Source organism: Pleurodeles waltl, chromosome 4_1, assembly GCF_031143425.1.
Source record: "Pleurodeles waltl isolate 20211129_DDA chromosome 4_1, aPleWal1.hap1.20221129, whole genome shotgun sequence".
Lineage (NCBI taxonomy): Eukaryota > Metazoa > Chordata > Amphibia > Caudata > Salamandridae > Pleurodeles > Pleurodeles waltl.
This window is the reverse complement of record NC_090442.1, coordinates 937,910,280-937,923,968: the sequence shown is the minus strand read 5'-3', so window position 1 is coordinate 937,923,968 and position 13,689 is coordinate 937,910,280. Positions and strand designations below refer to the sequence as shown.

Here is a 13,689-nt window from a genome sequence, read left to right as displayed (position 1 = left end):
CCTAGCAGGCTCACCATGAACTGAGCAATAATGTAAGTCAGGCGAAAATCACATGCACTATGTGGGTTAAAAACAACAAATTAAATTTATATTTTAGTACAGTGCAACTTAGCTAGTTTCTTGCAACGTCATGCGCAGCACAGTTCTCCCTCTAGGTTGCTTTGCTCACTTCACTGGGATGCTCAATGGAGGCTTGGTCATTCAGTACTTTCCTTGCTTCATAACTTAAAAACAGTGCTTGAGCTGGCCTGAGTCACTCCTTAGAGTTCCTCTGCCAGGGCACCTGAACATATATGTAGCAATCTAAATATCAGCTCCAATCGAAATGTGCATAGCTCCAAAAGATTTGGACAGATGCATACAATATGAGTTAATGATTCAGAAGCCACCCTGCTTAACCAACAGAGCTTGTCCTGGCCACTTTTCAATCTGCCATACAAGTGAGCTTTTAAGTTAATCAATCCAAATCAGTAGCACATCAGCTTCCTTGTTTAACTGAAGTGACTGTTGCTGTTTCAAATATGATGCAGAGTTAGAGTTATGAAGTGCAGATGCCAACTAACTCATGATGGTTTTTCCTGGGGCAAATGAGTAATTGATGTGGATAAGTTATTTTGCACAAATAACATTTTTGCTCCCTTAAGAGTCAATGTAGAAAACCACATGGTTTCACAAATAAACAAATGTACTGTGTGTTTCCTAGTTTTGTATGTTAAATATTTCCTTGTCTAGTGTAGGGTGGACAAATTCATTATTCTGTGAATTGTTGCTTTGGAATTCCACAGAGAAAAAGTAGGCTGGTACGATGGTGTAAATGACAAAATAATCTAACAACTCTACAAATATATTCAATCAGAACTAGCATTCACTATTTTTGAGTATTCGAGATGAGCTGCTGATGTCCACATGGTTATTGTGCAATTCTATCTTTCCTATAAACGCTTCACATGCACATTGTGTGGGAATGCAATACACTGGCGTGTCCTTAAAACTGTGGCAGAACAGTGTGAGGTAAGGCTGGGGAACACATTCAAGCTACCCCCACCTTTCCCATAAGACGTGTGATATCAAACACTCGGACACCTGCTCACTCTCTTTCTCTTCCTGAGAGAGGACTCAAAAAACTAAAACTATGACATGCTACAAAATGTTGCTGTGTTAAACAAACAAAACATTTCTTGAAATGGACTGATGTATATGCTGCTAATGCACCAACATAGCCTTAAAAGGCGAGGAAGGGGGGTGGTGAAAAAAAATGTTTATAATTTTGTGACTTTCCTCAGGATAACATAATTTAACATAGGAAAATCTTTTAGCGGTATATGATTTTCATTTTTATTGCACATATTTTGACAGCACAGAAAGTTTAAAGTATCTCTGTATTCCAAAATTCATGTTTGTTTTTGGCCCGTTGTTTAATGCGGGACAGTATGAAGGATGATTAAGACAGTTGGAAGTGATACCTTTGTTCCACATTTGAACGGTATGACTACCCATATAACCATCTGTAGAATGATTAATAGGACTGTTTTAAAAATAAATAAGGGCATTTTGAATCTATTTCATGATGTTCCCTCACAGCATGTTTATTTGGAATGTGTGTGAATTTTATTGTTTTGCTCATGTAAATATCTAGCTCTAAAGGGGTAGATGGAAATGTTTGTTGACCTTAGCCAGTTGCAGTACCTTGAGATGCTTTCCATTCCATTGCTTTATAGTTCTTTTGTGCCGTCACAGTGTACCAACCAAATCCATGTAGAACAGATAAGCACAATCCTTCAAGTCCTTGTCCCTGTCTAACAATGTGCTCTATAACAATATATATGTATTGTCACTTATTTAAGAATTTTGTTCTTGCTTACAGCTTTTCCCACAATACGTATCTAGTTTACAGAAAGAACTAGCTGTATGCTTTGGTTGAAAAAAGATAAGTGTGCCTTCTTGTCAATTAATGGCACATAATGTTGTACAGTGGTTAAGACCGTTTCCCCACCTTTTTGTTATTTAGCCTGTTTCGGTGGATCGGAAAGACCCTGCCATGGGAACGGGTTCTGCAAAGGAGATGGCACAAGAAGTGGTGATGGATCCTGCAGTTGTAAAGTGGAATACACTGGACCGTTTTGTTTAGAATGTGCAGATGGGTACTACAGTATGGAAAAGAATGACACACATGCCTTCTGTACAGGTAACAACTTTTAATTTTAATATGCATATCATGGAAACATTTTAAAGGTGATATAACAATATAAAATAGGTAACTAAATTACCAGAGTTTGATGGACAGGTTATTCTGTCGCAAATAGCCCATCTACCAAACTCTTGGTTGGCCTGCCTCATTTAGGGAGGGCAGACTTTGGTTCCATCAAAGCAAAGCTTCCTCCGACATCGCAACGGAGTAAAGCCCATCAGAGGAAGGGCATTGCACCATCCACTTTATTAAAAATGGATGGAAAAAACAATGACACCCACACCCTGAGAGAAAACCTAAAAGGTGTGACCGCCATTAGTTTTTCCTTTTTCAGGAACAAACTTCACTTTTGGAGTTAATTTCTGAAAAAGAAAAAAAGTTAAAAGTTTGATGAACGTCCATCTATAAATTTGTTTGTACTTTAATGGGAACCACCATGATGGTGGTCAATTTCAAAGAACAGAGATGACCTCTGAGTTGGCCGTCCCCTCTAAATTTGAATCAAGAAGTACTGTAGGGATCGAGGATGTAATGTTCTCTGCAATCCCAAAAGACAGTACTCTGTTCTTCAAACTTAAAAAAACGGGCCCTGTATTTCTATTAAGGGAAATAAAGGCCATTAAAACTGCTGTTTAGTGATTTGCAGTGTAGTGTTTTATGGTTTTAAACTATTTTTTTTTTTTTTAGTTTCCTGGCATTTCTAACTTGCAAGCACGTTTAATTTAAATCTAAAAATTAAACGTTTGGTTTGAGAAGTTACTATTGTGAAAGTAGCTTCCAACTTCATAGTTCTGTTGCTGAATATTGGAATGTGTTTGCTGCTAGAAGTTTCCTTTATCATGTAATTTTCAATATTGTGTGATACGTTAACTACTGGTAATATTTCTGAATGAGTCTTGCACAATGGGTTGCATTTTTTTTTTTACCCTCTTGCATTCCATTTTATCGAACTAATACGCAAAGTATATATATTTCCCCTCTTTTGTACTTATGTTGGAAATACACCTCTGAAGGCACTGACTAAACAAAGGTGACCAAAGCAGTCTCAATATGTCCATATGGGAAATATAGAGATAGGGCTTTGAACAAAGAAGGTGCCTGAATCACAAAAGGGTTGAGGCAAGTTGAGCAGCACCAAAAAAGGATTAACAGGTGAGCCACCTTGCCATGTATCACAAAATAGCGGGACCTAGAAGGGCCTCAGGAGGTGAGGAGCTCTTGATCAGAATGAGATAGCAGGAAATGAACCAGAAGACTTTTCACACTTCTACTATCATAATACCATTGTGGTACCATGACTTAAGTAATGTACCTTCATCCTTCAGTTGTGGGAAACCGATGTTACACTAAAGTTTAAACAAGAAAGCTCAGCATTTAATGTGGTCAGGGTAGTGTAGAGTTCTCTCCTGGGACACTAGTAAGGAGAGGAATCAAAAGTAGATTGTTTGTTGCCTTTGGACATCATTTAAACGATACCACCCCCATTACTAGACTAGCAATGTGGTGGAGGCAACATCTTCACCATACCATACTGTGCTATAAAATTTTAACCCCTTCGCTGCCAGGCCTTTTCCCCTCCTGTGCTGAGCCTTTTTCTGGCTATTTGGGGCAGTTTGCGCTTAGGCCCTCATTTTTTGTCCACATAAGCTAACCACTCCAAACTTGCGTCCTTTTTTCCTAACATCCTGGGGATAGGCAAAATACAGCAAAAATTTTGTTAAAAAAAAAAAAGGGGGGGGGGGGGGAAGGGGCTGCAGAAGAAGGCTTGTGGTTTTTTTCCCAGAAAATTGCACCAACAAAGGGTTTGCGGTGCTAAAATCACCATCTTCCCAGCTTTCAGGAACAGGCAGACTTGAATCAGAAATCCACATTTTTCAACACAATTTTGGCATTTTCCTGGGACACACCCCATTTTTACTATTTTTTGTGCTTTCAGCCTCCTTCCAGTTAGTGCCAGAAATGGGTGTGAAACCAATGCTGGATTTCAGACAGCTAACCATTTCTGAAAAGTAGACAAAATTCCGAATTCAGCTAGAGGTCATTTGTGTAGATCCTACAAGTGTTTCCTACAGAAAATAACAGCTGAAATAACTAAATATTGAAAGTGAGGTGAAAACAGCCATTTTTCTCCACGTTTTACTCTAACTTTTTCCTGCAATGTCATCTTTTCAAAACCAATATACCATTACATCTGCTGGACTCTTCTGGTTGCAGACATATATAGGGCTTGTAGGTTCATCAAGAACTCTAGGTACCCAGAGCAAATAAAGGAGATGCACCTTGCAACGGGTTTTCATTGTATACTGGGCATACAGCAATTAATTTGGTGAAATATAAAAAGTGAGAAATAGGTGTCAAGAAAACCTTTGTATTTCCAAAATGGGCACAAGATAAGGTGTTAAGAAGCAGTGGTTATTTGCACATCACTGAATTCGGGGTGCCCATACTAGCATGTGAATTACAGGGCATTTCTCAACTAGATGTCTTTTTTACACACTGCCTTACATTTGGAAGGAAAAAATGTAGAGAAAGACAAGGGGCAATAACACTTGTTTAGCTAGTCTGTGTTCCCCCAAGTCTCCCGATTAAAAATGGTACCTCACTTGCATGGGTAGGCCTAATGCTCGCAACAGGAAACACAACATGGGCACATCACATTTTTACATTGAAATCTGACGTGCCTAGCTGTGGATTTTGGCCTCTAGCTCAGCCGGCACCTAAGGAAACCTAGCAAACCTGCGCATTTTTAAAAACTAGACACCTAGGGGAATCCATGATTGGGTGACTTGTGGGGCTCTGACCAGGTTCTGTTACCCAGAATCCTTTGCAAACCTCAAAATGTGGCCAAAAAAATACTTTTTCCTCTCATTTCGGTGACAGAAAGTTCTGGAATCTGAGAGGAGCAACACATTTCCTTCCACCCAACGTTCCCCCAAGTCTCCCGATAAAAATGATACCTCACTTGTGTGGGTAGGCCTACTGCCCGTGAAAGTAAATGCCCCAAAACACTATCTGGACACATCAAAATTGTCAAATAGAAAACTATCTGTTTATGTGGCGGGCACCTGCGTTTTTGGTCCTGGGCTCAGCAGGCATCTAGGGAAACCTACCAAACCCAGACATTTCTAAAATTAGACACTGGAGGGAGTCCAGGGAGGTGTGACTTGCGTGGATCCCCCAATGTTTTCTTACCCAGCATCCTCAGCAAACCTCAAATTTAGCCAACAAAAATCAAATTTTTCCCACATTTCTGTTTGGGATCGCTGCACCGGGACAAATTTCATATCACTCAACGTTCTCCTCAGTCTCACGGTTAAAATTATACCTCACTTGTGTAGGTGGGCCAAGTGCTTGTGACGGGGAAGAGCCAAAAACATGTTGAAATTGAGGGGGAACCAAAGTGGGTCCAAAAGGGCAGTTTGAAAAAAAAAAACATTTTAGGCTGACAAGTGCAGCAGAATTTTTATCGGTATAGATGAGACAATGCTAGGTTGTAGGAATTTTGTGGATTCCTACAGACTCCGGCAGGTTCCATCACAAAAATGTGGGAAAAATTTGTGATTTCCAGCAAAGTTGGAGGTTTGCAGGGCATTGTGGGTAAGAAAATGGTGCAGGGTGCATGTGAAACACACCACACTCGAATCACCCAGATGTTTAGTTTTCAGATGTGTCTAGGTCTTGTGGATTTTTCTACATGGCAGCGTCCCAAAGTCCATAAAGTGCAGCCCTCACCTTTCCAAGTGGGACGATTTTGAAAGTTAGCCAAGCTTTCATGGCCCAAATGTAAAACCAAAACCCCAAATAATCAAATTTCCTCCTGCTTGCCATGGGATAAGATATTTTAGTGTGCAGGGGAGAGCTGAAAGACTGTTACCCCGTTCAGTTGGGGTGGGGACATAACCAGCCCATACTGGTTGGTAACCACCACCCCACCATTTTTTTTTGCTTTTAATTCCCTGGCATCTAGTAGACTTTCTTGCCTAAGGGGTCGCTCCCCTTGCGTGAAATTAGCGCCAAAAAAATAAATCCCAGTGCTTAGTGGTTTCTGCCCCCATGGAGGGAAGAAATGGCCTAAAAAAAATTGGCCCTCCAGGAAAACGACCCTTGCCTAAGGGGTCACTCCCCTTACGTGAAATTGACCCAAAAAATTACGATTCCTGGTGTCTAGTGGTTTCTGCCCCACTTGGGGGCAGAGTGGCCTAACAAAAGTCGGCCGATCTGCACCCAAAGGGGGCAGAAATTGTCTAAATACAATTTGCTGCCCACCTCTAAAATAAAAATAAAATTAAAAAAATCCCTGTAGATCGGCCTAATAACAATAGGCTGATCTGCAGAAATGGTCTAAAATAAGTTTGGCGAAGACAGGAGCAAGAGCGATGCAGCAGCACAGGGAGAGCTGGGCCTGGGACCCATATATTTCCCTTAAATCCATGGAGGGTGTTCTTTTCATGTTTGGGATATTTAAAACTTTTTCCGCATGAAACTGCTGTGGGTTCAATGGCAGCACCTGACAGAAAGCCCACTGTTAGGTGTGCAGTTCTCCAGTGCTTTTACTGTTTTAACAGTTCTGCTCGAAGGGTATACCTAGTAGCAGAGGTTTCATCATAAATAGTACAAATTACTACACTCTTCAAGGAGTAAGGGTGGAAAAATTAAACTTTTGCCAGTTTATACCATGAATCCTGTTACTGCCTACATCTAACTGACTCCAGTATATGATCATTTCCTATATGCAAGACAATACCAATTGAGCTAGCTTCCTGTTTTAGCAGCAATGATTATAACTATTCTCCCTACATCCAGAGCAGATCAAGGCTTACGGTATTCTTCTGTTCTTCTTATAGAATGTTTCTTTAGGATTGTGGTTCTGAACTTATTTTACTATGATTTAATATTAAGATTATATTTTGTATGTATTTAGTATTTTTTGATATAGCAATACTAAGCCCACACAAAGGTGACCAAGCACTATATTGAGGTTAACTTTTCAGAAAATGTCAATGTATATTAGCAGAGTTCAAAAGAGAACAGAGACAGTCAGTCAAGAACAAGTGAACAGTGTGTATAAGAAAGCACAGAGGTTACTAAGCGTATTTTTGTAACAATGAAGATGCATACATTGTTGGAAAATAAGCACCATGTGTCAAATCGAGACTAAGGAGTGTGTGAGTAAAAGCTGATGAAATCAGTGGATTTCTGTTGGACTTCAGCAAAGGTGAAGACTAGGTAGAATTACGAGTGAAAGCAGAAAAAAGAGCAACAATCTTGATGAATAAATGTGTTTAAAGCCTGGCATTGCAGATTGGCAGAGAGGGATCAAATCGAATGACCGTTGGAGGGGTATTCTGGGAGTATTTCCTGAGAAGTGGCACTCAGTAATGGAAGAGTTTTTGAAATGTGGTGTTTATAGAAGGAATGTGTATTTTCTTCTTGGAGTCCTTTTTTTTTTGCCAAAAAGCTGTGGTTTTTGTGGGGGTAAGGGAGACTTATGGTTTAATGCCATGTAGGTGATACATGCAGTCTTGTTAATAGAACGAGCTTCAAGATTGAGGGTAGGTGTGATTCTGCCTAATACTGGTGACGAACCTGACTGTAAAGTGGATTATGGCTGTAAGAGGAGTAATGTAGGGTTCAACAAACAGGCTGAACAATGAAGAGGTAAAGATGGATCCTTGTGGGACAGTGGAGGTAAAAGATGCAGGGATTGAAAGAGAGTCTGCTGCTTTATTTTATTAAGTTTTGCACGAGAAATATGACTTGAACCACACCAGTAATGTGCCTTCAGTTCCCATTTTTTAGTGAGTTAGATGAATGAGGGTGTCCTGATCAGTGGCAGAAGCAAAATGTACAATGTGTCAGCCAAATAATACAACAAAATGTATGGCTGTATACACAAAGTTAATGGTATCAAAAGCAAATGTAATAGTCCAACAAGGTACCTGCAGTACTGTGTTGTAGGTAATTTCAACTAATGAAAACAACATTTTGGTTTAATTAAAGGGCTCTGGAAGCAAGAGCAGCCAGATGAACACATTCCAAGTTACACAGTTGACAAAGAGTATAAAGATAGAGTAATGTTGGTTCATTTAAATTTAGTGGTGGTTATGCATTCATGTTTATGTAATCTACAAAAGAAAGTTGTAATGTGAGGAGGCGAAGACAATATGAAGAAGATTTGTTTTAACTGGGAATCAGCAGCAACCCTAGAGAAGAGACACTGAAAGACACACATCTAGTCCGAAATAACTATATCCATGGAGATCTTCCTTCTTTATCAAGTATAAAGTGTTTAAAATGCAATTGAATTTAGATTTTTGTAAAATTCTGTTTTATGATTTGTATCAAGCTTGTTTGTTTTTAATTTATACATCAACAGCTTGCCACCAAGCTTGTAAAACATGCACAGGGGCATCTGAAAAGGACTGCCTGGACTGTAAAGAGGGATGGTCAAAGACAAATGAAGAAGCATGTGTAGGTGAGCATACGTTTGCACATGATTTTAAATGTCTACTGCAATCCATGCACTTTTCAGTAGTCAAATATCAACTCAAATATTTCTAAACATTGAAATGTTTTGGCCATTTGTTTGTTTGTTTAGCAACCGGTTTGCTCATCTAAAATAATGAAGTAGTCAAGGGAATTCTTTTATGTCGTAGGATTTTTTTTCTACAGGACACAAATAATATTATGTTAATCTTGTCACTATTGAGCATTGAACCAAATTGCTAGACAGTATTACAGGAAAAAGGACTACGTTTTCAGGACCTTGCAGAATGTACGGTGTTATTTTATCTTGCGGTGTGAGTGAGTCATAACTGGGACTGCATACGCTAACAAGCATTGGCAAAAAGTCAGTAGTTCTCGCTTGATTATCAATAGCACATATTAATGTAATTCCTATACCTCCACATTACGTTTTCTCTCAAACATCCAAAACAATCTTAAAAATTTATTTCTTTTTTTACAGACAAGCAAACACAACGTTGTGGTGTTTTTGGATGTGGTAACGATGGTTGTAAGATTGATGGTGGTAACAGTGTTGGTGATGGCAGTGTTCATACTAATAGTAGTGGTAGTGGTGATGGTTATAGTACTATCGGTGGTGATACCGAAGGTGATGGTGGAGAGAGTAGGGGTGATGGTGGTTGTAGAGGTAGCAGTGATGGTAATGTTTATATCAGTGGAAATGGTGACGGTGGTAATGACAGTGGTTGTACTTGTGGTAATGCTAGCGGTGGTGGTAGTGAGGATAGGACTAATGGTAGCATAAGTAGTGATGCTGGTGTTGATGAAGTTGGTGTATTACTGTGCATATAATAGTGATGCTGGTGCTCGCGATTGTGATGGTGGTGATGTTGGTGGTGGAGTTTCTGTAGTGCAGGTTATAATGTTACTTCTTGAGCACAAGACCAGAAAAGCAGTATGTGGTGTAAGGATGGAAGGGTGCTCTGAGAGCGGTAAGGCACATCAGAATGTGCTGCTGGCCCTGAATTAGGTGCCCTTAGAAATCTATGCAGATACATGTAGGAAATGAAACAAAGTGGTTTGCATGCTGGTTCCTTGAGGAACAGTGGGAACTCAGTGCTGGAACTGAGTGCCTTGAAGGCTGTTTGCAAGCTCTAATTGTAACATTATCGGAAGGGTGAGGCTGAAGAATAATCAGCTCTGGTTTTGCTTCTAGACAAAGCTCAGGGCTCCTGCCCTAGAAGGTACGGTGCATCATGGCGGCGAGTGTCAAAATAAGCGCATCATCATCTCAGCTTTTAACACGGATGAGATGTGCGTAGCAGAGAGCATAGACACCAGCAACTACAATAACTGCAAAAAGCAGGATCTGCTTTGACAAACAAAAGCAACACAACACAGTAGTTAGTGTTTCAAACAATGAAAAACATCCATAGTGTCATCAGTCAGAATTCAATTCGGTCTTGTTTAAAGTGTAATCTGTTACCACTGTCTACAGAGATTCTCTCTCTTGCTTTCTCTCTATCTCTCTCTCACACACACACACACACACACCCACCCACCCACAGTTGTATTAATACATAGTTGTAGTCAATGATTAGGGACATTCAGAGTAAATCGGGAGACAGCAATATACATAGGCAGGTTGTAGCTATGTTTCCCCTAGTTCAGACCTTCATTGCAGTAAATTAAATATTTGCTACTTCATCAATATATTTTTGAAAATGTGTTGAACACTGCTTTCGGGAAAAGTGCCTTAGCTGGTCTTGAGCTATAAAGGCTGAAGTTAAAAGATAACCTTCCTAACCATTTGCGACTTTTAAGGATTCCAGTTGGCTACAGTGTAGTTAGTAGTAAAGAGCTACGTTACCGGCTGTGTATGATAATTTCATATAAAATAATTGAAGACATAGAAACCTCATGAGCAATACAATGTGTTTAACTTAAAAATGCAATGAAGCTTTTCATCGTTGCAAATGAAAGTTTCCATTTATTCATCACTGTTTTAAAAAATGTTATCTTCAAATAAATAGTGCAAGCAAAAAGATAGACATGGAGGTCCATTAACACCCTGAATTTAAATAATAAAAACATCGATTTTTCTCACGGATTTGGCACATACTCTCAATGTGGCATGAGTGTCGCGTACCAGAAAACAACTCTGGGTTATGCTAGTGTCATGATGTCTACAGGCTGGGTAGGGCTTCGGCACTACACTTCTCGGCGCACTGAAAAGTAGGGTTTTATTTTACCATCAGGAGTTATAGAAAAACAAAGAGTAGATGAAGCATTTCAAGTGTGTATAGGCAGCCAATTTATTCGAGTGAAGTTGTATTTTATTACTGGTATAATTTATAGATTGTGCAAGATATATATAGCTGTGGAAAGATTGAAAAGAAAACCTTATGGTTAATTGCTTACCATACAAACAACTTAGGCCACAGAATCTAATGAGGTGGCTGTCTTGTTAGTGTTTAGTTAGGTACAAGTAACGTTATTTGCTGTGTACGAACTTTTGAGAGGACTCCAGAGACAGCAGTATACAGAATTATCGTGAGTGCAAGATTTGTTTTGTTTTGTTGAGAACGCAGTGCAGCCTTTCATCCCTGTAAGTAAAATGATCCCTATTTTTAACATGTTACCTTGAAATAACTGTTACAAGCAAAGATAGTTAGGAAGTGAATGGCTCCACAGAACAAATATGAAAAAAGTAAAGCAGATTGGACTACCTGCTCTGGCATAAAGAGACTAGTTTTTAGGTGGATGCACAAGCAAAATGTTGTAACTCACAGTGAGGAGAGCTCGTGCAGAAAGTGGGCTGTTCCACTGTCCCAAGTTGTATACTTTTGTGGGCAGAATCAAAATGTGAATTACAAATGAACATACTAGTAGGTGAAGACCAATGGCGCAAACCACCTATGTATATCTCTGTGTATATCTGTATATTTTATGTTTGTATTTTTATTTTAGCATAAGATCTTTGCTAATGCGAGACCTAAAAAGGGTATAATCATTGGTTGAAAGTAGTGCTATGGTAAGGAAGGCTGTGTGCTCCCATTGGTTGACATTTACTGATATGCCAATTCTTATAGCTTTATATTTGAACAAGCTGGTTGAAGTCCCTCTTATGAGTGCAATAAGAAGTACAGAAACGGAGTGGGATTTGGTCAGCCCTCTGCAACCATTGGTTTTAATGTGTTAACTCATAATTCGCCTCTGACTGGGTGGGCTGTCCATCAATACCATGGCGTTTTCTGGATGCTTAAATTGTTGTGTTAGTTTTCCCAGAAGATTTTGGTTGGAGTTTCGAAGTGAAGTGCACTTCCTGCGATCGAGTTATGTTATATAAAACCCTAAAACATTCAAAATGAAAAGAAGGCAACTTCTAGATTGGAAGCATCATTGTGGTGTGAGTTTAAATACAAAAGTAATCATTGTGAGTACTAAAGTTTTTTGTAAAAATAAAAAAACCTCTTCAGGTGAATAAGCTTTTCCACAGGTTTAATATAGGGATGTCAGAGGGTAGGTACTTCATCAGTTCTGTTATCCAAAGCTAAGCTCCTCCCAAGTGGCAGACAGGTATTAATGCCCATGCTGGAAGTTACACCACTCTGTAAAGACACCCCCACCCCTGAAACTCCCCCCATCCTTCTCCCCTGCAGATGTTGGGATCCTGATTAATTTGTTCTGTGATGTTGGGATCTTGATTAATTTGTTCTGTGATTTATGTATTTTTTTGATAATTTTCTTTTTGGAAGCTTTGTGTATTGTAAGAAGCAGACATCTGATAAATACATTATGGATGCTTGTTTTTTTATGGCCTAGTTGAGGAAGCAGAGGCTTTTCAACTGTGTGACATGGTTCACCTTTTAGAAAGAAGCCTAGTTGTTGTGTTTTGCATATTTGCAGGAGAGAGTTAGCCGATACCTGCCATGGAGGAAATGTTCATAGCCTAGATAATAGCACAGACACCACTCTTCCTCTTTACACCAGAGACCCAATTCATGAAACCAGTGCAGTTAGTGAGAGTAAATAGCTGCTGCCTCATGTACAGATGTTGAACTCTTCATCCAGTGCTGGGGAAGTTACAGCCAAAGTCAAGGCGGTTATCTTGCCACATTCAACATGCCACTTGTACAGCCTTTCTATGCGTCTGTGCTCTGTTCTTTAATCTGACTCCAAATTGTGACATACCCACTGGAGCAACTACTGTTCCATTATTGCCTCAGTTGACTGCGGCCCCCATCAAGCTTTTAGGTTAGTACAAAGCTTATGCAGTCCTCAGATTCATATTATTATAGATTTCGTTACAGATGCTGCAGATGCTGCCAAAATGCTTGGTGAATATCCATTCTAACTGGTGCTCAGAGCCAAAACAAGTTGTACCTGAGAAATTCCCGATGCTCCAAATTATTCAGACCCGATTCTTTTGCTCTCTAATTTTCTCGGTCATATTGCAAACAAGGGCCATAAATTTGAGCCAAAGATCTTTCTGACCTATAATGACTCTTGTAGGTATACAAATAGACCTTTATTTCATTTACATTTAATTTTATTTATTTGTCAGATTGAATTTCAAGAAGTACACCCTCGCAACCGTTCGATAGACTATATCAAGACGTTCTTCTGCCCTGAATACATTTTAATCGACTGGGACGGTTTTGGATCAACTGTACTTTAGGGCTTATGTTTCACTTTGCTCTATAATACTCCGACCAAAATTGTGGAACGGTTGTACCAAAACTCGCTCAGTTCTAGATCAATCAGAGCTTGTTTAACATTAGTCAACCAGGGCATTCTGTGGATATTACAGCAGCTCATTCTATCAGAAAGTGCATCTCTATAAGGTGTCAGCTCTATGGTGCTCAATACTCATAGCCAAAATAGGATAGGGCGAAGCTTTGCCTGATCCTATATTGGTTTTAGAGCAAGGTCTAATCTTAGTGTTAAAGGAGGAGTGCCGAAGTTTGAAAGAAACTTAACAGACCTTCACAATGTTAAATATGTTGATAATTTGCTTGAGGAGGGATTTTCCA

The 13,689-nt window shown here is 39.5% G+C and overlaps 1 protein-coding gene across 1 annotated transcript in view; it reads left to right on the top strand.

Moving 5' to 3' along the window:
• Nucleotides 1–13,689, top strand: part of CRELD2 (cysteine rich with EGF like domains 2) — a 112,668-nt gene that overhangs the window by 39,496 nt on the left and 59,483 nt on the right. The window contains exons 5-6 of the mRNA XM_069229706.1: nucleotides 2,009–2,185; nucleotides 8,565–8,663. Coding sequence (XP_069085807.1) covers nucleotides 2,009–2,185; nucleotides 8,565–8,663 — 276 coding nt within the window. The remainder of the gene's footprint in view (nucleotides 1–2,008; nucleotides 2,186–8,564; nucleotides 8,664–13,689) is intronic.